A 24,304-nucleotide genomic window follows, 5' to 3' on the forward strand; every position below is an offset into this window, starting at 1 on the left:
GAAAGCTGGGGAGGGCATGCAGTGACAGGATGAGGGGGAATGGCTTTAAATTGGAAGGGGGTAGATTTAGACTAGACATAAGGAGGAATTTCCTCACGATGAGGATGTTGAGGCACTGGCACAGGTTGCCCAGGGAAGCTGTGGCTGCCCCATCCCTGGAGGTGTTCGAGGCCAGGTTGGATGGGGCCTTGGGCAGCCTGGTCTGGTGGGAGATGTCCCTACTCATGGCAGGGGGGCTGCAACCGGATGGCCTTTACGCTCCCTTCCAGCCCTGTCCGCTCTCCATGCTCCCCTCCTCCGTCGCCACTGCCCCCCCCGCCTCCCCCCGCTCTCTGAGCAGCCCCCGCGCCCCGCACCGCCCTCCCCGGCCCCATCGCGCCCCGCGCCGCCCCGCGCATGCGCCAAGAGCGGGAGCGGGGCCGGCGCGGAGCGAGCGGTGGGTGAGTGGGGAGGGAGGTGGGGAGAGACAGGGGAGGGACGGGGGTGCTGCCCCGGGCGGTGCCCCCCGAGGCTGTAGGTCCCGCTCCTCGTGATGCTTGCACCCCGCATTCCCCCTGTACCGTCCTCGCACCCCGCATCCCAAATCCATCCCGCATCCCCTCCGCACTCCTTCCGCATCCCACCCGCACTTCGCATCACCTCGCATCCTCCTCGCATCCCGCAGCCCGCATTCCCCCTGTACCTCCCGCATCCTCCCCGCATCCCACACCCCCCATACCCCTCTCGCACTCCCCCCCCCCCCCGCATCCCCCCGCATCCCGCACCCTGCATCTGGCATCCTCCCCTCATCCTGCATCCCACCCGCACCCCACATCCCCCCATACCCCTCCATATGCTACTCGCACCTCTCTTCTCCTCGCATCCTGCATCCCCCGGCATCCCCCGTATCCCGCACCTGCCCCGCATCCCGCACCTGCTCCGCATCCCCCCCTGCACCCCGTATCCCGCACCTGCTCCGCATCCCTCCCGCACCCCGCATCTCCCCCGAACGTCGCTCCTCCCCCGCGGTGCCCTCGGGCACGGGGTGCTGCCGCCCGCGGGCTGTGCGGGGCGGAAGGCTCGCTGCCCGGTTTCCCCTCCCCGGGCTGGGAGGAAGGGGGACCCCCCCGTCCCCGCTCCCCCTCTGCGCGGGGTCGGGCTCCTCCGGCAAACTCGTGCCCTGCGCTGCTTCTTCATCAGCCCGTGGGGTGGGATGGGGCCCCTTCTCTCTATGGGCTCCGTCTGGCCTGGGCTTTGCTCTCCTTCCCCCAGCCACCCCTGCTCCCTGGGATCTGTCTCCTTTGGCCACCCCTGCTCCCTCCCGCACCCAGGATCTCCCTCCCCCAACCACTCCTGCTCCCTGGGATCTCCCTTCCTCAGCCACCCCTGCTCCCCAGGATCTCCCACCCACTCCCAAGGATCTCCCTCCCTCAACCACCCCTGCTCCCTGGGATCTGCCTCCCTTGGCCACCCCTGCTCCCCTCTGCTCCCCAGGATCTCCCATCCGCTCTCTAGTGTGTGTGTGTCCCCCGCAGCCACCCCTGCTCCCAGGATCTCCCTCCCTCAGCCACCCCTGCTCCCTGGGATCTGCCTCTCCTGTAACCTGCCTTCTCTCCTCTCCTGCCTTCTCTCATCTCCATGGCTCTGGCTCACAGGTGGTCTTGTCTGTCCATCCTTCCTCACTCTCCATGCCTGTGTCATTCCCTGAGGAATTCCAGAGGACCGACAGCCTGTCTCCTGGCTGCCTGGAGGGAAGGAACAGTCACAAACCAGAACTGGGAACGTGGCAGTATCCTCTAGGCAGTGGGTATAGATAGACACACTGCAGGCCCTGTGATTGTCAGCTCTAATAAACGATAGGAGGAAGTTGGGAGACGAACGTAATTCCTTGTACCTTGGTGATGTAAATCAAGGGAGCGAAGAACCACCGTGACACAGATTTAAATCTCTTTGCAGGCGGTGGCTGTGGGCTCCAGACAGCTGCCGTCTCTTCACAAAGCTGGTAAGGGTTGGACAGGAAATTTTTCTTCCCTGTGTTTGCCTTTCTTCGCTCCTAACTTTTTGAAGGCTGTCTGTATTTAGCAGATATTTTCCTTCTAAACAAGCAGATTTCAGTGTTGATATGTGGGGGGTTTATGTGATGTCATAGCTTCCTACTTCACGATGTCTCAGCCTTACGCTACATGGCTTACTGTGATGTATGGGTAGAGGGGAGCGGTGGGAATATAAAGTAGTAAAAGTGCCTTAAGGAAATGCAGGATCCTTTAGTGCTTATAGGTGGGAGACAGTGCTTCTGTTCGTCTTGCTGGAATTAGGAACAGGAGGTGTTCAGTGGGGAGAGGCTGAATCTTAAAATCACTCAAGAAGGAGCTACCAGCCCAGCAGGAGGAGTGGGGCAGTGCTGTGCTTTTGCCAAGATGATGATCAGAATACAGTGGCTTGCTGGATAATCTGAATTCTAGAGTAGTTTATCTGCTGCTCCAGAATCTTGAGTGGTGTGCGGGAAAGAAACAGTCACTGGAGTGAAGATCGATTTCATTGTGTATTTCCGGATCTGCACACTGCCTGTGTGGCTTTCCCTGTGTAGAAACAAAGGCTGGATTCCCATCCTGGAGAATTCACAAAGTAGAAGGGAAGGAAGGGTGTGAGAAAAAGCATAACATGTAATTAAAAAGGTCAGGGTGGGGACTGCTTGTGTCATACATTAATATAAAGTTATGCTAAATCTGTATTGAAGAGGTAAATGACAGACGTACCCTTTCGTCATTCTGTTTAGGATAACGTTTTGATAACGTGTCTTGGTAATGTGGAGGAGATTCATAGCACGGGTTGCCCACGCATGTCCTCTAAGAAAGGTGAAAGGAATCCATGAGGGGCAGCAGAGAAGAGGGGCATATTTCTGGAGGGAGTGCAGTGACAAGGGAATAACAGAGTTAATATCTGCTGTGGGATGAGAGAAGGACTGGGCGCCTGTTCAGGACTGTAATGATTCTCCAGGTCTGGGATTTCTGCTGGTGTCATTTACGTTTCTCTTTGCTGTGCTTTTAACCTATTGCTTGCTTTCCTGCAAGATGGTGTATTTCGCAAGTATTAGTGCTCTAAAGGACCTCGATATCTTAAAAGATAGGCAATAATTAATATATTTAGCTTTTAAAAAACATCTCTTACCTGAGGTGGCTCAGTAACAGCAGGGATGATGGGTTAGGGGGTCTGTATGAAATGACTTGCCAGTTTCCAACCCATTCTTTGTGAATTGGTTTGTGTGTTGGAAAATTGCTGACCATGTTTGGTATTCAGGGTGCTTTAACAAGGAATCGGTGCGTTCGCCTCTCCCAAGTGATACCTCCTTTGAGGTTGGAACTGTCTTAGAACTGATTGGGATGATGTCTGTCTTCCTGTCTGTTCATTGCAAACTTCTCACCAAAACCTAAGGAAAGAAAACTTGAGAAAAGTAAATCTTAAAGAGTATTTAAAATTTATCTTCAGTGATAAAGGTAAGGCACCTGATGTTTTGGTGTATGTGGTCCTACAGCACTTCTGGATAAATCAGTGGTGATCCTAGTTGGTGGTCTGGATCACCCCAGTGACCCTAGGGCCTATTCTAGCTCAGATGGATAAATATAGAGATTCTGCAGTTGGCAAGCAAGATGAGATAGGCAAATAGCTTCGTTGTATACGGTGAGTGCAGTGTCTCAAATGTCCCTTGAGAGGTAGAGAGGAGTTGACACTTCAGGTCTGTACCCTCAGCATCACAAAGACTTGTTTAAACTTCTTTCCATGCCACCTTTCATGGCACGGTCAAGATTTGAGATACATAAAGCTTCCACAGGGTGAGTATCTGGGAGCAGTGGGAAAAATCCCACTTGTCAGCTGTGTTACTGTTGACACCAGGTAGGGAAGAGGAGGGTGTTGTCCTGCTGCATTTGTTTTGTCTCTGAGGAAGTCTCAGCTTTTTTTGAACTGGAGTGCAACAAGTTGGATTGGTAACAGAGCAATTCTATTTCCTAATTAAGCAAAAAAAATACCCTCAGGAGAAATGGAAACACATTTGTTTTATGAGATAGGAGAAAAGGAGATAACATATTGGTATGACTATGAGAACTGTTGTCACTGCCCAGTCAGTGCCATATTTCTTGGCTGGGAAGTACTTGATGATTCAGAGATGAGAGAAAATGTCCGTAAGCTGATGGCCCTTTTGTTCTGAAGAAGAAATCTTCCTTATCTCCAGAAACAGGACATATCAGAGGAGTTGTATTGTTTTGTTACAAGCCTTAATGTTCATTGTATATTTTGCTTTTTTTCCTGCGAGTTACCCGTGCCTATAAATTTCTGCGGGAGCAAGATCTAGGTAGTCTTAATGTGACATGCTACATAAGAGCTTTGCAAACAGTCCTGAGAGGTGTTTTGTGTGTTAGCAGCCTCTTCAGAAAGTTGAGTTCTGGAAAGGTAGAGCTCTGAAGGAGAAAAATCTTGAGTGCTGTGGGATATGCTTTCCTTAAAAAGCTATTTTCTGGAGCCAGATGAAGTGAGAGCTGCTTAGATGCCTGCTGGGTGAATCTGATAGGTTTTTGCTAATACTAGAGCTAATAATAACACAGCAGAGCTACAGGAGAATGACCTGACCTGAATCTAGCCTTTCTTGCTCCTCAGCAAGAGAATGGCAAACCATGACAGCTAAAACTGGATAGGAGTGCCATATAAAAGGCATTATATATCTGTCTTTAAATAACTGTCAGTAGTATTTTTCAACCTTTCTTTTGTTTTGGTATAACCTTGCATCTCTAACGGAACAGAAATATTTCCTTTCAAAGTTCTATATAGTGAACAGAATGGGACAGTTGTCACTGCCTCCCCCAGACATCCCATACATAGCTTGCAGACTTGCAGAAAGTTCATGGACCAGAAGGTGAAAAACACTTCTGGAGAATTCTGGGAAAAATGAGTTTCTATAGAGTTCTGCAGAAGTGCCCTGGTCCTGCACCGTGATGATTTGAGTGAAAGTGCCCATTTATTGTGTAGAAATGGATTCTTATGGAAGAAGTGTTTGGTGTCTCCTTAGACACCAACCAGAAACCTTTGGATTATATTTGCATAGCAGTGTTTAGCGTGGAATCGCCTTTACCCTAAGCCTTGAAGACCAGGGTGATTGCAGACCTGCCTTTTCGCACACATGGGTTTTCTTCTCTTTCCTTGGAAGAAATGAGAGTGGACACCTTGCTAGTTTGTATCCCAGCCTTTTTTCCTGTCCTCATTTAATGCAGATTAAATAAAACAACAACTGTTGTTCCAGTGCTTGATCTATTGTAATCCTCCTGCATGAAATGGGAGGAGCATTCTATGTTCCCATCGCACATCCTCTCTCAACACTTATATTATGGGAGCACTGGGAAAGAGGAAACTCCTCCTCCATCCCAAGGGTCTCAGCAAACAAGAGGATCTCCACAACAGTGCAGTTGATGCTTAGCAGGTATGAAGTAACTAAGGCTGTGTGAGGATAGGCACACTCTGCTTTCCAGGGCTAAAAGTCTGGTAGCTTGTGTTAGCAACAGAGGGGGTCATCAGAGCCATAAGTTAGTTTGCTTCTGGTTTAGACTTTTGCTTCACGAGCCACGTGGGGAAAGCTTTTATCTCCAGATTTTGGATGTAAGACCTTCAGACTTCTCAAGTTATGTCCTGCATAAACTATCAGCTGTCTGCTTTGGAGCCAAACGAGTAAAAGGCAGTTCTGCTCTGAAAAGAAAATACATGTTAATACGTAGGATGTCTGCCTTCTACATGAGTAGATGTTGTGTAGGGTTTTTTTTGGAGGCAAACTTGAGACATTGGCGCTACAATCCATCCGTCTTTCCAGTGTGTAAGCAGTAGGTGCCAGGATTCTGCTTTTTCACATCTTTATTTTCAAAGCGGAGGTGAAATGGATAGACAACTGGAAGTTACTTGTTCTGTTCCTTTTGTTTAAACAGTAAATGGCTCAGCACCTTCAGCTCCAGTGAGGCACTTTCCGTCATTATGGCAGGCAGACTTGCTGGACGCCGATCAGTGCTGGGAGCCGATCCTTGGTACGGAAGTAGCTTTTACTTACATTTCTGTACAGAATTACATTTCTGATGTGGCCAGGAGCCTACAGCATGCTTCGTGGCAGGAGACACAGATATCCATTTTACTTTTCGTTTCTGTTACTTGTTGCTCTAGAGATGCCTGGGGCAATTTGGAGGAGGCAGTTTGTCCTGCCACACTCTGGCAGTCCTTATGTGATCCCAGTTGGTGACTGGGCAGCACTGGAGTCCTGCCTCTGCGGTTGGTGGCATAACGCTGTCACCATCCTACCTGCCTCCTGCCTGGCTCTGCAAGGCTCTCACAACTCTCACCTTTGCTGCTTTCCAGGTCTCACATCCCCCTTTCTAGGCTTCCCGTTGTTTTTATCTCTGATGTACTTCCTGTCATGGTTTAGCCCCAGCTAAAGTTGACAGCTAAAACCAAGTAGTTGGGCTCTCAGTTCCTCCCCAAACCCACTGGAGGGAAAGGGAAAATGAGAGGAAAAGAATTGCAGGTTGGAAACTAAAATAGCTTCAGTGAAATAATTAAATAAATAAGATAATAATAGAAGAAAATACTAGGTTTGGGAACACACGTACCTGGGATCAGGGCCAAAAAGACAGAGGAGGTCCTCACTGGATATTGGCCATCAAAGAAGAGAGATTTACCCTCCTAATCTCTCCATTTTACACAGTGTATGATGTATGTGGCATGAATACCCTGTTGGTCAGTTTGGGGTCACCTGTCTTGTCTGCCTCTCCCTGCAGGTGTGACCCATTTTCACCTCTTTCACTTACAGCATCCACCAGCTCAACAATGGCTTTGGTTTCTATAGGAATAGTGTAAACAATGGCCGTTCTGCATACCGGTGCCCAGCGTTATCACTTCTAGTGAGAAACGCTGTCCGGAAACATGCAATTAGCTTTCAGAAAATAAAGTTACTTAGATGAGACTGAGCTGAAGTTAGAAAACTCATTCTACTTTAGCTCAAACTGGAACACTCTGCTATGAGAAAATAGGCTGAGGGCAGTTAAAGTCCCTCAACTTTTTATTCCATGTCACGTAGTGGAAAGCGAGCGTGGAGGCTGCCACCTCAGCACCTCCCTCCTGTCTTTGTAGTGCATTGCTCAACACGCAGAGCAGTGTGAGGCTGGTCGTGGTTTGTAATCCTTAAACAGATAGTTGCTGGAATGACCCAGTTTCACCAGCACCATATGGGCTCCTTAACCAGGAGCTGGTGTGTGTTGGTGTCCACTTGGGATTCTGCATCACTTAAAAAGTCAGGGTGTGAGTGGCAGAAATTACCTGTCTTGTCCTCCTTTGGTCAGGTGTGTGGTTGTGCTTTGCTCACTTACTTGTGTTTGCAAAGCTGGAGTTCTCTTCTGACTGTACGCACACACAGCAAATATTGACTCGTGGGACGAATAGCATTTGCAGCTCCAGGATATGCCTTTGCCTGACCTGAGGGAGAAACCCATGGGGGAAGGGAAGGCCAAGAGTTTCCTGCTGGGAGCTCCCCTTCTGAGTTTCCTTGGGCAGGGCAGAACTTTAATTAGGAAAGCAAATTTCCTGGGTGTGAGAGGACAGAACTGAACTGCCTGATGCAGGGTCTGATTTTTGTCTGATTTCTGAGAGAGGAAGAGTTGATCTGAATGGTAAATTGGATGCAATCTCTGGGATTTTAAAAGCTGAACTGTAAGAAGCTTCTAGAACTACACCTAAGTGTGTGGCCTCCTGATGGGTACCGTGGCTTTGCAATCATTTTTCTTTCTTCCAAAACATGTTGACATATCCTGGAAAAGTAGCACAGCAGGCTGTAGACAATCCAGGAGACTCCTGGAGTGCATTGAAGATAACTTCTTTGTCCAGACCCCACCTGAGGGGATGCGATACTGGACCTGATGGTCACTAATACAAGTGAGCTCATCGGTGACATTAAGATTGGAGGCAGCCTGGGCTGCAGTGATCACACACTGGTGGAGTTCAAGGTCCAGAGGGATATGGGGCGAGTGAGGAGTATAGTCAGGACCCTAAATGTCAGGAAAGCAGACTTCCAGCTCTTCAAGGAGTTACTCAGTAGGAGCCCCTGGGACATGGTCCTCAGAGACAAGGGAGCAGAGCAGACCTGGAAAATATTTAAGAATGCTTTCTATGAAGCACAAGAGAGCTCACTCCCCACATGTAGGAAATCAGGCAGGGAAGGGAAGGGACCTGCGTGGCTGAGTGGAGACCTGCTGGTCAAACTCAAGAACAAGAGGGAACTGCACAGGCAGTGCAAGCAGGGACAGGGAACCTGGGAATTGTATAGGGATGCTGCCCGGTTGTGTAGGGAGAAGCTCAGGAAGGCCAAGGTGCAGCTGGAGCTGAACTTGGCAAAGAAGTGAAGACCAACAAGAAGGGCTTCTACAGGTACGTCAGTCACAAGAGGAAGGTTAAAGAGAATGTACCCCCACTGATGGTTGAGAATGGTGACCTTGTATCAACGCACAAGAAGGCAGAGGTACTTAACAACTTTTTTGCCTCAGTCTTCACTGACAACTGTTCTCCTCATGCCTCCTGGGTTATGGGAAAACAAGCTGGTGACTGGGGAGTAAACCCCTCCCACTGTAGATGAGAATGGGGTTCATGAGCACCCGAGGAACCTGAACATCTATAAGTCTTTGGGACCTGATGAGATGCATCCCAGAGTCCTGGGGGAATTGGCCAATGTGGTGGCAAAGCCACTCTCCATGATGTTTGAAAAGTCATGGCAATCTGGAGATGTCCCTGGCGACTGGAAGAAGGGCAACAATGTTCCCATTTTTAAAAAGGGTAGAAAAGATGACCCTGGGAACTCCTACCTGTCAGCCCTCACCTCTGTGCCTGGGAAGATCATGGAACAGATCCTCCTAGAAGCTATGCTAAAGCACATGGAGGACGGCGAGGTGATTAGTGGCAGCCAGCATGGCTTCACCAGGGGCAAATCCTGTATGACCAACCTAGTGGGTTTCTGTGATGGGGTAACCGCAGCAGTGGACATGGGAAAACCAACAGATGTGATCTATCTGGACTCCTCTAAAGCCTTTTGACATGATCCCCTACAACATCCTGCTTTCTAATTCTTCGCGGTGAGGGTGGTGAGGCACTGGCACACGTTGCCCAGGGAAGTTGTGGATGCCCCATCCCTGGAGGTGTTCAAGGCCAGGTTGGTTGGGGCCTTCAACAGCCTGATCTGGTGGGAGATGTCCCTGCCGATGGCAGGGGATTGGAACTGGATGATCTTTAAGGTCCCTTCCAACCCAAACTATTCTATGATTCTAAGATTTTTTTTTAATAAAGGAAGAGAATAGAAAGCGGTGGGAACCGGAGGACAATCCAGAGGTGCCAATGATTTACTGCATGCGGCGTTGCTTTGTGGTCAAATGAAGTGTAATGAAAGGTAGAGTTCTTCCCTATGCTAGCTTACTGTCAGATGAATAGTTATATACACTATTACTGAAAATCACTCTGGAAAGACTTGTTACAGTTGTTCTCGTCTTTCTGATGATGTTCACCGAAGGCTCCTCTCTAGTTACTAGTCATAATGTTTTCAGCATACATTGCTTTGTGAAATGTTCATCTTCTGCACAGTCTGGCTGCTGAAGGTACATTGCTTTTTTGGTGGATTCTTTTTTTTTTCGCTAAAATGAGCAGGGGAAGAACACTCCTAAGGAGGAGTTTCTGTCTCCAAATAAAGATCCTACTGAAAGGCTTCTGACAGCGTCATTTCATGCTTAGCACATCCAGGCACAGCCACAGCAGGCCTAAGTGGAGACCACGTGGCGAAAGAGGCCGAGCAAGTAAAACACAGGCAGCAGGAGGTTGTTATCTGATGTTTGCCAGAAGCCAGGTAATTGAAATCTCTCATATCACAGCTGCGTAGAAGAGCAAGCGCATTGAGCAGAGGCTTGATATTGCCAAGGGAAAGTAAATTTGCAGGTCTCCTTTGCCAACATGTGTTTCTAAAGGACACCTAACACTGGAAAAGAAACTAATTTTGTACAATCCTGCACGGTGTGTATTTGCAACTCTGATAAAGGTATTGCAGCTGGAGAGCTTCAAAAAGCCATACCTGATGCTGACTGCGTGCTTCCCTTCCAGCCTTGTCTTTCAGGTGCACACGCTGTCATTATAGCTGTCTTCTAGCAGGCTGGAATCTGTGATGGCATCGTTTGTTTTTGGGGTCTGAATTCAAAAAGTAGAACTGCAAGCAACACATACCATTCGTATTTTTAACAAAAAACACATTTCTTTCAAAGCGTGAAGATTACCTGTTGTGTGACCAAGCTTGCTTTGTATAGGAAACTTAAATTGCCTTTAAACAAGGGAGATGCTTTTTAATGTGTGGGTGAAAATTGGTTTTAATTTTCGAGTTCTGAGCGTTGAGGAATTGCCGTTAATTTTGGTTGGATCTAACGTGTTTTTTTCTTTTGTATTCCTTACTGTTGCTTGGTTTTAGAAGTGTGTACAGTACAAATAACACAGCTAAGTTAGCTGTAGCAGTTTTGCGCATGCAATTTCACAGGGTTCATGGGAGCCCCTTTTGTTGCTTGCAGTCTCCTGGCTAGAAGAATTTGAGAGTTTCTTTAGGTTCATATCCCTCAAAGGAAAGAACTAACTGTATCAATCAGTCCCATATGTCAGGTCTCCTCCTCCTCCTGGCTTGCACTGGGTGGTGCCTGACTGTGGCAGGGAACTTTCCTCCCAGTTCCTGTGATGCTTTCTTGGAGGCAGAGTGAGAGTGGGAAGAAAGCAGGGTGGTGAAGACCTATAGGGCTGGCAGTGGCCTCAGTGCCTTCTCTTGGAGACACCTGGCTCCATGGGCAGTCCCCAGCACATTAGCTCCTGGTGCTGCAGCGGGAGCCTTCCCTTGATGTGATTCATGCTCCACAACCTGCCTTTCTGCACATGCAGCACCAGCAGCAAGGTGAGCCTCTCCTCTCTCTGGGCCCCCATCCGAGATGGGTGCTCGCAGGCAGGTTTCTATGGGAACCAGAGGCCAGAAAAACCTGCCCACCAAGTTCAGTGTTGAATGTCAGGGACCGGAGGGCAGGCAGCAGGCAGGGGGGTGATCTCCTGCAAGGCAGAGGCTGGCGATGACGTGGACAAGGGACGGTGTTCCGCTCTGCTACACTTGTCCAGAGACTTTCAGACTCAGCGTGCTCCTGCCTTGCTTCCCGAGTAGTGTGGTGGTTAATTCCTTTGTTACAGAGTGTTTTCTCATCTATGTGTCTAACACACTGGCCTGGCTCCTCCATAGCACGCTGCTTCAGGAGTGATTGTGTGTGTGATGAAGGTTAATAATGACCAAGAGCAATCCCGACTCACAAGCCTGAGGTACAGAGCATGGATTCAGAGCACGGGTAATGGGAAGGACGGCACACATACCACGTGGCTGGAACAGTGACTGCATTCCTAATAAAAGGAATGGGAGACAGGATTAACCGGACTGAGAGAAGGCAGGGAAGAAGGACATAGTACAAACACAGGAATATAGTAGTTATGGTTGCAAGGCAGTGATAAGCCTGACTAAAAATGCATCAAGAGTAATGTTGAAAGGGGAATAAATATTGTCAGCAGATCTACCCGCTTTGTGTGTGTGCTGTGTGTGTTGCCATGTGAAATGATGTGCAGGTGCTCATTTTGTAGTTCTTGTTATGTCTTCATCTACTGAGGGAAAAGTTGATGCTAAGAGAACAAGTGGGGCAGGAGGAACAGAAGAGCATTTATAGAACTTGTGGGTAAGCGACAGGCCATTGTGTGGGCGGTGTTATTTCTCAGAAACAACAGCTGAGCTTTTCTTGTTTGTTCCTTGTTGCCCTGAGAGCTGGTATCAGAAGATTGGAGTGTCTGTTCATCCATGCCAGCCTTTCTCCTGCAGAGAACTGTTTAAATCTGGGAGGAAGAAGCCTTACCATTTGTGTTCTCAGGCACAGATGCTTTCTATGCTTTTGCAGTGTTTTACAGCTGCTTATCTTGGAGTGCTGTAGCAAGCCACTGCCAGGCCACAAGTGCTCCCTGGGAAGCTCACTGAGATGCAAAGGTAACATAACCTTGTACTACTAAGCTCTGTAAACAACCCGGACAGGGGCTGCTGGATGAATCCACAGGGTTCCTTCTTTTAATGGTTTGCAGTCATAAATAGCTGCACTGAAAATAGGAAGCTGGAAAACGCATCTCAGACATGCACATGTTAGTTTCTCTTAGGTTCTTCCCCAAGTGAGTGCAAGGGGCTGATATATCCCAGCACTGGCTTTCTCTGCTTGGCAGAGGTGGTTTTTGCTTTCTCCTACACACAGTTATAAAGTTGATCTTGAAGTCCAAAATTTCTCTCTCTGATTACTGAACTATTCCATTGTTGTCCATTGTTTATTGGGAAAACTCCTATAAAAGTCTGCTGTGAACTGGTATAAGGAAAGCAAGGAACGGAGCTATGTGGGTTTTTTTATCACCTGAACTCTATCGCCAGATTTAGTTTACAGGAGTACTCGATTGCATATTGTCTGTATCCTAATCCAGTTCATCTCAGAAGATCCTTGTCAGAAGTTTACCGAGCTTTCTTCAGGAAGCTGTGGTCCACAGCCTAATACATTTGTGATGTTACCACTAAAATCTCTTTCAGGCATATTGCGTCTAATGATACCCTGTTGAACCCTTTTCTCCATTCCAGTCCCTTCTCCATGGGCAGCGTATTCGCTGGTGATTTATGGTGTAGTTTTTTTTAATATTGATAGTTAAATACAACTTGTGATGAAGAAGATGATGAAAGTTGACTTGATTTTTGACGTTTTTTCAATCACCAATGCTGTTATTATCAAAAGGAATTTGGTAAATGAGTGTGCTTCTTCTGGTTAATGGGTACATATGAAACTAAGAGGAAATTTCAGTCTCTGGAATTTTATTTTCCTGTGAGGAACTGAAATATGAAGGTATTTAATTTTCCTGTGTGGAAGTTGTGCGTGAGGGGTCTGTCTGTCTTTCACCGTATTCTAAGATGCTAATTGAATTCTCTCATCACCAGTTTGGTTTTTTTCCCCCCTTTTACAGCAGGATAGTGACCTCTCACCTCTGAGAACAGCGTTTCTGGACCTGCTGACAGCTGCCCAGCCGTACCTAGCACAATGTCAGGTGAGCAGACAAAAATGGACACACTACCTTCTTGTTTGGTTGCTTGTTCTTTCTTCAGCTGCAGCTTAGTGAAAGAAATGTACTGGTTCCAGGAGCCATTCTTTACACTAATGTGCTGTCTGGTCCAGTTGGGGAAGAAGAGACCGCCCCACTCTTTGTGACACAGATGCCTTTTCACTCAGGTTGAACTCGGTTCCTTCTTTTACCCTGTGCTGAAACCTGCAGAAGCTGCTTCAGCCATTGAGCACAGAGGAAGAAGGAGGTTGAAATGTAGTCTACCTTCTTCATTTTTCGTAGGATTTGCTCGGTTCTGTTCTCCTCCCAAGACTTGCCCTAAAGTAGATGGCTTTCTTCTGATCTGAGAGATTTTTGCTGTAAAATAGTAATTCTAGGGCAGGCGGAAGGCTGGAGAATGACTGGAGTTCAACTGTGAGCTACTGAGATATAAGCTTTACTAAAACTAGTTCTTCTCCAGTATGTCCCTCTTACAGTGGGCCACTCTCCCACCCTGTATTTTTGTGTACACCTTCCTTCCCAGTCCGTCTGGTTATTTCAGGGCGTATAACCCTGAAGGACCCAAAACTTTTTGTCACTGATGTGTGCAGTGGAAGGCATGGGCTGTGCTTATCTGCTTTAATTGCAAAACTTGACATTTCCATTATTGCAAAGGAAGCTGTTCAGCGGGACAGCACACCTGGGATTGGAAGGGTTTACCTTGAACACAAAAGACCATGATGCTAGGCATACTTTCATTGCTGCAGCTCGTTATGTGTGTGTGGTCTGACAACCTTGCAGGCGAAGGTGGAAGTGTCCCAGCCCTTCTGCAGAAAAGGGAGCATCTTGCTGAGGGCTCCAATTTCCCATTTTGGTGCCTCAGTGACAGAGTTTCAGAGAACTCTGGAGTGCTGTTGGTGCTGGGTTCGGTGACTCTGTGAGAGGGATTTACTTCTCCAGAACAGGTTTTTTGTAATGGTTCTCCTGGCTTGATCACACAGCTTTTCCAAGCAGAAGAAAGATCACAATGCCGTGGATTCATTTCTCTTCCCTAAAGAGAAAGCCTCTTTCTTAGGAAGGGAACTCCATTTGTCCTTTCTGCTTCTTTTGTTTGATGATAAGGGACAGAACCTTCTGAAATTACTGGCTTCCTTGGTGAAGTGGGAGCTGTGTCAGTCTCTAGAGTGTCAGTAGTGACAAACTACTGAGATAGTCCTTCTCTTGCTGGAACAGTCTGTTTCAAGTGTGTGTGTGCCTTCCAAGGGGTCCTTCCACATTTTCACCGCTGTATATGTTGATCTCTTTGTGTTTAGGTCATCACACTCCCTCTGCTGGGGGTCCCTTCTCAGCACTCACTCCCAGCATTTGGCCTCAGGAGATCCTGGCGAAATACTCACAGGTATGTGGGGCACGGAGGGGGAGTTTTCTGGCGCTGTAGAAAAATAAAGGAACCCTAGTGCTTTCTGGTGGTCTCCGAAAGTCACGGGGAAAAGGAGGGAGAAGTGCAGTTTTCCTCTGGTGGATTGGTTGTGAACACTTGTTTGCTATTTAAATTTCACGTGTTTTGTGGCTGCATCCTGATTCTTGCGAGAGGATCTTGCAGAGCACACAGGAACTTGTGTGAATTATTGCCCTGCTGTTTTGCAACTATTGCTCCACTGTAAAAATGTTGACACCCTAAGGCGAGTCTCTGTCATCATCGAGTTACTCTGGATGGCTTGTGCATGGCAGGAAATGCTAGCCTCAAAACTTGTCACCTGGTGGGCAGAGCAGGAAGGAAGGAAGCAGCTGTGGAATTTTGTAACTTACCCACAGCGTTTGCTGAAGGCAGCTGAGCCCCCAGAGGTGCAGGATGAAGCTTATTACAGAGCTGTGCTATAAGCATGCTTTTTGGGTGCTGTCTGAGCGCAGTGCGTTGCACAGGAAGGGTGGGTGGGCTTGCAGGAAAGGTGAGGTATCTGTAGGTTTGCACTCCTTAAAAAAGCCTAATTGTAACCTGCAGTGTTGTCATGGTTTAGGCCCCACTGGGCCTGACCAGCAGCGAACCGTGGCAACTGTGGTCCCAATCCCTACCACCCCAGGAAAAGAGAAATGAAAAAGACACTTGTGCGCAGGAAACTAAAACAGCATTAATGAAATAATAATAATAATAATAACAACAACAATAACAATAACAAATATGGAAAATACTATTAGTAAGAAAATTCTAAAATATACAAATATATGAAATTGCTCTCCCCTTGATGACTACATCACCACAGAGGCTGCAGAGGGGGCATGGGCAAAAGGTTCCAGGCTGGAGTCAGTGGCAGGAGGGAGCTGGACTCAGGAACTGGATTCAGGAACACACGAATCCGGGATCAGGGGCAAAAAGACAGATGAGGTCCATCTTGGACGCTGGTCATCAAAGAAGAGAGCTTGACCCTTGTAATCCCTCAGTTTTGTACTCAGTATGATATGTATGGGATGGAATACTCAGTTGGTCAGTTTGGGGTCACCTGTCCTGTCCGCTCCTCCCTGGAGGTGCCACCCTTTTTTACCCCTTTCACTTCCAGCATCCACCAGCTTGAGGATGGCCTTGGTTTCGGAAATAGCGTAAGCGATGGCCTTTCTGCATCCCAGTGCCCCGTGTTATCACTTCTAAGGAGAAACACTGCTTGAAAAACATGCCATTAAAAATGAAGTCACTTAGATGAGGGTTAGCTGAAAAGTTAAGTCAGAAAGTTAGTCAGAAAACTGATTCTGCTTTAGCTCAAACCAGACCAGAACATGCCAATGCCAACCATGAGCACAGACAAGGGGAGTTGAGATCTGCATTATGGACCTTAATTTCCTTCGTCATATAATTTGGATTTGCTTCAGTGGTGCAAATCCCAGTTTTGCCTGCTGTCTTTCAGAGAAATCTGAAAGCAGCAGGCAGGAGATGGAGCAGTGCAGGGCGCTGAATTTGCAGTGTGTGTTCAGAGGTAACAGAGGACTGTTCTGTGTTAGAGATGCAGACGGTAGAGACCACTTCGTCTGATGTGTCCATGGGCAAGGCTGTGTGCTCCTCCAGGTGGGAAGTTCAGATCTTGATATGATGTTACTCTTAAGCCCCACTGGAAAAAGGATTGCTGGAAGAATCTGTACGGGTGTGAAGGCAGAGTTTCTTAGCTTCCATGGAGAAGTCAAAATGGGAGTGGCATGCCACACCTCCCCAGCTGGGAAGTGTAATGGGAGGCATTGAGAATGAAAGTGCAAGGAACCTAGTTTCTCAGAGGACACAGGGCAGACCATGGTAGGGTGGGGCAATATCCACATTTCTTTGCTTAATTGTTCAGTGCTAAACTGGTGAAAGTGGTGAAAGTGTCTGTTCTCCTTTCTCACGTCTCCCAGAAAGAAGAATCCGTTGAGCAGCCAGAGTTCCACTATGATGAATTTGGTTTCCGAATTGATAAGGAAGGTAAAGCCAATCCCATCCCTCCCCCTTCCATTGTGTCCTGCATCCAGCCTTTCCCATGCTTCTCAGTATGGCAGGGTGAATTTGCAGCCATTCTGTGCTAGGACTCATCTACCACCCGTCATCATCTTTCTGTATCCTACCATTTTAATCAAGTTCATTAGACGTGCTGGCCTTATGGGAGCCTGGAGCACAGACTATGCAGAAAAGGCATTTTCATCTCCTCATGTTTGTGCCATGCGTAAGAGAGAAAAGATAAGAGGAATTTATGATTTCCATTAGCAGCTGCATCCTGGGGGAGGGCAGGTTTTGCTGTTCACAGTGGGGTCTCTACCATGTTCAGTAGAATCATAGAATGATAGAATAGTTAGGGTTGGAAGGGACCTTAAAGATCATCTAGTTCCAACCCCCCTGCCATGGGCGGGGACATCCCACTAGGTCAGGCTGCCCAAGGCTCCATCCAACCTGGCCTTGAACACCTCCAGGGATGGGGCAGCCACAGTAGCTCTGTCAGCACTGATACTGGGCACAGTGACATGTTCTGTCTGTTGAAAAACTCACAGCCAAGGTGAGTGGCAGCAGTATGTGTTCTACCCATCTCAGCAGCGTGACAAAGTGTAGGGCAAATCATAGGGGCAGAACCGACATCCTCGTTTTTCTGAAAGATATAGAGGCAGGCAACCAAACAGAAGGAGGTGTGGGGAGCTATTGCGGGTCAGCATTGAACTACAACAGCTGCCTTTGCAAAGAGGAAGAGAAAGGAGTGGGGGATGTAGGAATTGCCTTATGTGCTCTGAGAGGACATTTCCAGGGCTCAGGCCATACGATGCAAGGGCAGAAGTTGTTTGCATGTGTCCCCTGGGGCACCTTGAGTCATAGAGGACCCTCACTGAAAGCAGTGACAGGGACGTGACACAGCCGTTTTCTTCGGTCAGAACACTTGATAGAGTTGTGCATTATAGAGTTAGCAGAAAAATTTGGACTGCCTTGTTGAGATCTGTTATACAATAAAGAACAGACTGCCTTATGTCAAACCTGTGCTTGTGCTAAAGTATCTATTTTAGAAAGCCAGCCTCAGGTTAAGGTGCTCTCTCTCATTGTGAATTTGGAAGTGTCCTTGTTAAAGCTTTTTTTGGTGATTAAATATCCCCAAAGTTAACATTTTGCGCCTCATTACGTGCATGAACATATAGCTTCTGCCTACCACCTCCAAGGCTTGCTATGCCTTTGTCAGCCAGATTTACAGATCCTTACAAAACCAAGCAGGATGGCTGCTGCCAGGGTCTTGTTTAATTCCAGCCACATTCTGCTCTAAATCATGAATAAGTAGAGACTAGAAGCCTGCTGACAGCTTCTTAGTTCTCAAGGCCCCAGTGCCCTTTTGCTTATGAGCATAAAATTTGCTGCATGAAGAAAACAGTTAGAAATCAAACTTTGCCTTTCCATGCTCTGGCTGGGAGACGTGAATGTTTTTAATGTGCTCTCTTCAGGTGACTTTCCTGCTCCCCACCCTGCCCTGTGTTTGTTCCCTCTCTCACTCGTCTCCATTTCATTCTCTTCCCTTTGCCGAAGCAGATGGTGCTGAGCCAAATTCCAGCAAGCTTCTGGGTGTCCCACTGACAGAGGAGCCTCAGCAGAGGCTCAAGTGGCAGGCTCATCTGGAATTCACACACAACCATGACGTGGGCGACCTTACCTGGGACAAAATTGAGGTCACCCTGCCACATTCAGACAAGCTGCGCTCCCTGGTACTCGCTGGCATCCCACACAGTATGAGGCCACAGGTGAGAGCGCTGCCTATTCTGGGCAGGATCTCCTGCCCAGAGTAAGAGACAGTGGAGCAAAAATACTTTCTCTTCGTTGAAAGGATGCCAGATTATGGCTTTCTGTGGATGTCTTCGTGACTTTTCATATCTCTTTTCACCCTTTCACCTCAGCTGTGGATGCGCCTGTCAGGGGCCTTGCAGAAGAAGAGGAATTCAGAGATGTCATACCGGGATATTGTGAAAAACAGCTCTAACGATGAAACCATTGCTGCCAAACAGGTAGGAGACACTGCCTAGTGCTGACTGGGCACAAGGGACTGGGGAGAAGGGCAAGATTTGCTGCAGGAGGAGGAAGGACTGTCTGCGTAATGCCGGCAGCAGGGACAGTTGAGAAGACATGTGGTTGAGTCTTGCTAAAGCTTAATCCTGTTGGGCGTATTTCTTCTTTGTTTTGTTAGGGTAGCAACTGTGCAGCTCCCCTCCTTCTTAGGACAGCAGGGAAGGGGTTGGGCCCATGCTACCTGCAGGCTAGAAAACAGTGCTGCAGTTGCATCTCAGCAAATATCCTGATATAAAAGGGAAGGTTGAAAGGCTGACAGATGCAGTTCTGTTGAGGCAGTGTCAGGTGCTTCCAGGGATTGTCTTTGTTCCCTCAAATACAAAGTCCCTCTGAAGACCAACAAGACTCTTACAGGGTGTCTTCCCTTTTCCTCTGACCTCTCCTTTTGTGGCAGGAGGCATTTTCCCATTTGTCAGCAAAGGCTGTTAAACTGACCCCAGGTTCTCAGACAGGGACATCTCCTTTGGTGCTTAAGAACTTACGGATGGGTGTGGGGAAGCAAGAGTTCACTGAGGAAAGGGGCCATGGGGAATTGCAGAGAGCAGAAGGCAATTATTCAGGTGCCTCAAGCTGACCCTGTCCTTGTTGATGACTGTCTGGCAGATTGAAAAGGACTTGCTCCGCACGATGCCCAGCAACGCCTGCTTCTCTAACATGAACAGTATTGGGGTGCCACGGCTACGCAGGATACTACGGGGACTTGCTTGGCTCTACCCAGAGATTGGATATTGCCAAGGCACTGGCATGGTAACCTCCTTTCAGAATGTGTTTGTGATAGGGATCATTTTATCCGAGGGCTGTGCTGGGGCAAGTAATTCGAGGCAGTGCTGCCAGACACCATGGCCTCCAGATGAGCTGAAGGGAAATCCCTTCATGTTTTTCCCAGGGAAGGGAGAGCAGAGTAGCAAAACACATCCAAAGATGTGGAAGAATTCAGTCCATCTGTGGGGGAGGGACGGAGGACTGAGGAAAAATCCCTTCAGTGGAGACTGCGGGAGAACTGCTGCAGAGGAGGGAAGATGTTGGTCTGGTTTAGGTTGGTCTAGGCACTGGTTTATCTCTTCACATGAAGAGGTGGGGAAAGAGTTCTGTGCCTCAGGACACACTTGGCATACAGTTCTTCTCTCTTCAAAATCCCAGATGGCTGCCTCTCTGCTGCTCTTCTTGGAGGAGGAAGATGCCTTCTGGATGATGTGCGCTATCATCGAGGAGCTGGTTCCTGCCTCCTACTTCAGCACCACCCTGATGGGTGTGCAGACAGACCAACGTGTCCTGCGACAGCTCATTGTGCAGTACTTGCCCCGCCTGGACAAGCTGCTCCAGGAGCATGACATTGGTAACAGTCTACCCTAGAAACCATAGTTTTTCTTGCCAGGTGACATACAGAGATTATTGTTCTTGTTTTACTAAAGGAGAGCAGCAGGGCTAGGGGCAAACCTCCTGGCCCTAAAGACAGTGGATGATTATCTTTAAGCTGGGAGGACAGCACTTAGGAGAGTCCATCTTCACTGGCTGGCTGACTACTTCTGTTGTGATTCCTTCCGATGTCTCTATTCACAGAGCTCTCCTTGATCACCTTGCATTGGTTCCTCACCTCTTTCGCTAGTGTTGTCCACATCAAGCTGCTGCTGCGTATTTGGGACCTCTTCTTCTATGAGGGCTCTCTGGTGCTGTTCCAGCTCACTTTGGGCATGCTCAGTATGAAGGTAATTCCCACTTCTTCTTTCTCCTTTCTAGCACTTAGGTGTTCAATTCTGAGTTTTAGGGGCAGGAAGGTTATGTATATAATTCCTGTATGTGGTTTGGTATTATGCTCAGGAAGATGACTTCCTGCCTGCCTTAGAACTGAGGGCTGTGAAGAACTTCCAAGACACTTCAAAGGACTCGGAGATCGCCATTTGCTCTGCCTACCTCATTTGCTTGCTCGCAATTAAATCCCATCAGTTGTCCGCCTTGATTTAATCTAGATCCCAACCTGAGAGTCTTACCTTACCTCTTGATTTTGCACCGTCTCTTAGCAAAGATATAAAGCCAAGGTTGTGGTCACATGGGAAGCTTTTGATGGCGCTATTGGATGCTCCAAGAGATTAGCATTGTCCTGACTGTATTTGATTTGACCACTTACATTTAACCAGCCTGATCTTTTCCTTTGTATGTGAAAAATAAGGTTGTGGTTCAGCTTGCTTTGTGAAAGGCAAGGGGAAGCTTGCTGGGAGTGAGGGTAAGGTGAAGATAGTTTGAGATGGTGGGCACTCTATAGTGTGTGAGACTAAGGAGCTTCCATTCCTTTGATGTCCCCAGCAAGATCCTGGCTGTGCCCCACTGTGCCCAGTCCTGGTGGTGTGTGCAGAATGTAGCTCCTGTTTTGTCGTTGCTGATCTGATTTCATTTCAGTGATGGATGCTGTGATTCAAAAACATGCCAGTTAAAATTTCAGGGGCAGACCTCAGTGGAGTAGAGTAGTGAAAGATGCTGTTCCCCTCCCATCAGTAGCTTGGACTCTTCCTACTGAAGTTTTTATGGAATTAGCTAGTTGTACCTGCGTTGTTTCTGGCCCAGGCTCTAATATATAAAATAATATAAATATAATTTATTATATATAAATTATATAAAATAATATAAAATTGCATGTAGCATCCCCAAGAGCATAGTTGTGCTCACTGTTCTGTATGGCAAAAATGACTGCATCGTTGCAGGAGGATGAGCTAATCCAGTCTGAGAACTCTGCCTCAATCTTCAACACGCTCTCAGACATCCCAAGTCAGATTGAAGATGCAGATGTGCTGCTGCGGGAGGCCATGCGAGTGGCTGGCTCGCTGACGGATGTGGCAGTGGAGACCCAGCGTTGCAAACACTTGGCCTACCTCATTGCTGACCAAGGGCAGCTGCTCAACTCCAGCCCCACTGTCAACAATTTATCCAAAGTGAGTCTCACCTGCCTCTGCTGCTCTGTTTTTACCATTCCCTTACATATTCCCTCCCAACTGCTGTTTGTGAGCAAGAGGTCCTCTTGTCTGAGAGGATTTTAGTTCTGGGATGACTGTCATCCAAGGAGAATAGGTACTGGGAAGTGAGGAGGAGGTCTGTACTAATGACATGCTGCCAGATCAGTCCTGGTTGATAAATCCCCAGGTGAAGGAGATGTTGACTTTGATTGTAATTATCATTAATCACAGTTATGATGGCAAGTGATGCATTTTATTAATGGAAACTAAAAGAAACAACATATGCGGAATTTGGCAGAATTTGCTTGGATTGTGCAGAGTAGGAACTGGAGTTAATCCATTGGTAAGAAACCGATACACCAAAATAACTCTGTAACGTAGAGCTAGAAAACAGCAGTGGTCTTTGAGAAGCTGGGTAAAAATGCACGTGTTTAATCTTGGGCTACGGACTGCAATTGCAGATGTAGTGCTTCTGTTTGTCAAGCCTGTGTGGAAGATATATTCTTGATGCTCATCTGAGCTAATCACAAGACAGTCCTGCAGTTCTAAAACGTAATAGGCATCCACTTAGAAATTTATATATAATTACACGTAGAACTGCTTTTGGTAACAAGTAGAGCTAAAATTATTTGCTTGAATTATAGTTGATTCTTGAACTTCAGTTATGCTTTTGTAATAATTGCGCTATAAATATTCTGTTGCACATGGAGTAGATCAAGCAGTAGAGCTGATTCATCGCATTAGAGCTCGAACAGTGCCTGTCAAAAATTGCCAGTTCAATTGTCTGCCTCTTCCAGTAGTCGCTGTCAGGACCCCTTGCCCAGAGCTGACCTGTGTGGAGGATTGCTTTATTTTATTTCTGAAATCTGTCCTAATGTATGCACTTTGTTGTCTCTTTTCCCTCTCCTTCAGATTGTGCGGCGCAGGACTCAGCGCAGGAAATCTGGCATCACCTCTCTGCTTTTCGGTAAAGGCAATTCTGCCCCTTTCGTGTGGTGCTGAAGGATATAGCAGCCTAGAAGAAAGGGAAGCGAGCAAAGCAGGGAAACATTGGGGCAGAGGAACAGGAGAGGAGGGAGCCAGAACTGAAGGATCAGAGGGAAGGAGTGCAGTTTTCTGCTTGCTTGCTTTGGTCTGAACTCAGAAAGTGAATCTCAGGCTAGATGGTTAGTCCTTAAATGATGACTAACAGCGGGCTGCAGCTCAGTCCAGCTGTAATTTCCTTCTTGTGCTGACCAAGAGGTCAAATACATTTTCTGGCAGACTATATGCAGTCCAGGGTGTTGTATTCTTCCGCTCTTACTCTGCTCTGTTCAAGAACATCTCTGAAGATCTGAGACAAGGCATAAATGCAAACAGCACTGATGTTCCCCTTTACTTTGAGAGTTCGATGTTGTGAACATGTTTAAGTCTTAATTTTCCTTGCTTATGAGCTAAGCCACACATGGCCACACAGTTTTTGCGTGGGTTTTAAAAGCAACTTGGTTCTGTGACTCCATAGCAGCACTTTCTACTGTAAGCCTCACTGTCATCACCTTCCTTGCAACTGGTTAGCTTTCTTGAAAATTACCACATCTTACCACAGAAATTGTTTTTCCAGAGGAAGACAACATACTGAATGTACAGGGTTCAGACAGTGTTCCTGTTGTGGTTGAACTAAAGCAGGTTTTACTGGTCTTCTCAGAGAAGAGCTGTTCTGATATTCCCTAGGAAGCTGATATTCTGTAACAAGCTTGCTACAAGCACATACGGCATTACATATAAAAGTTATGGTAGAAGACCAGTGAAGCTGTAAAAGCAAGCGTGCAGAAGTGGAGAAATGCAGGAAAGTTACTTGTGCAACCTAAACTCACACCTCTTGTTTGTGATGTTGTATGCTCGGTACAGACTGAACTGGCAGGGAACAGCTGCCAAATGCATCTTTCTTGTGTGTCAGATAGTCTCCTTGACGAAGGAGCTTTATTAAGGTGATAGTTAAACCCATACATAAGATATGTCTTAAGTTCAGGCTTCAAGAAGTAGCAATAGTAGAGCTGAGATTATCCACAGTGTGTTCTCATTTTGCGGAGGGGGGTGGGGGATGTGTCTGTACAGTGACTTGTGGTTTTTACTTAATATTATTCTTAGTAATTAAAATGTTGGTTAAGATAGAGAAGTTGTCATCCTGCAGCAGGTGACCAGAATGGAAAACTTCAGCCCAAGTTTTTTAAAAGAAGGACGGCATGGATGGGACCAATTCACCTTAAACTAAGAACTGTCAGTCAGCTTTAAGTGTCAAGTCTGCTGCCTGTGATAGTCACTTAGCAGAGCTAGTACTTAGCCCTTCTCTGGGTGGGAGTAAGAACTTACACAGAACTTAATTCTTCTTCCTTAGAGTGAATGCAGATTTAGTAGTGGCTTGGACAGGAGTCACAGAATCACAGAAGCGCTGTTTGGAAGGGACCTCTAGACATCTGTAGTCTAACCGCTCCTGCTCAAAGGCAGACATTTGCTCACGTTAGATCAGGTCAGTCTGAGCTTTCTCTAGCTGAGATTCAAGGACTTGGACCAGATTTCTAATGAAGGAATAGAAAGAAGAAACAGCGAAACTGGATCCATCTCTTTGGGTATCTTGTTGCATAAATTAATAGAGATAGACTGTCAGAACTGCCAGGGGAAT

General features: G+C 47.3%; 1 protein-coding gene across 8 annotated transcripts in view; it reads left to right on the plus strand.

Moving 5' to 3' along the window:
- The first annotated feature begins 371 nt into the window (after positions 1 to 371).
- The window catches only part of SGSM3 (small G protein signaling modulator 3), a 32,877-nt gene continuing 8,944 nt past the window's right edge, over positions 372 to 24,304 (plus strand). The window contains exons 1-13 of one of the 8 annotated variants that reach the window (XM_054086979.1): positions 372 to 440; positions 1,936 to 1,981; positions 11,991 to 12,076; positions 13,081 to 13,161; positions 14,469 to 14,554; positions 16,531 to 16,597; positions 18,170 to 18,378; positions 18,532 to 18,639; positions 19,304 to 19,447; positions 19,841 to 20,036; positions 20,261 to 20,406; positions 21,397 to 21,624; positions 22,558 to 22,612. In XM_054086979.1, the coding sequence (XP_053942954.1) occupies positions 13,155 to 13,161; positions 14,469 to 14,554; positions 16,531 to 16,597; positions 18,170 to 18,378; positions 18,532 to 18,639; positions 19,304 to 19,447; positions 19,841 to 20,036; positions 20,261 to 20,406; positions 21,397 to 21,624; positions 22,558 to 22,612 (1,246 nt within the window). In that variant the 5' untranslated portion in view covers positions 372 to 440; positions 1,936 to 1,981; positions 11,991 to 12,076; positions 13,081 to 13,154. Of the gene's footprint in view, positions 441 to 1,407; positions 1,982 to 11,990; positions 12,077 to 13,080; positions 13,162 to 14,468; positions 14,555 to 16,530; positions 16,598 to 18,169; positions 18,379 to 18,531; positions 18,640 to 19,303; positions 19,448 to 19,840; positions 20,037 to 20,260; positions 20,407 to 21,396; positions 21,625 to 22,557; positions 22,613 to 24,304 lie in introns of those variants that run through there. The other 7 variants (XM_054087049.1, XM_054087128.1, XM_054086905.1 and 4 more) reach the window with 7 other exon arrangements.

This window comes from Cuculus canorus, chromosome 1 (genome assembly GCF_017976375.1).
Source record: "Cuculus canorus isolate bCucCan1 chromosome 1, bCucCan1.pri, whole genome shotgun sequence".
Lineage (NCBI taxonomy): Eukaryota > Metazoa > Chordata > Aves > Cuculiformes > Cuculidae > Cuculus > Cuculus canorus.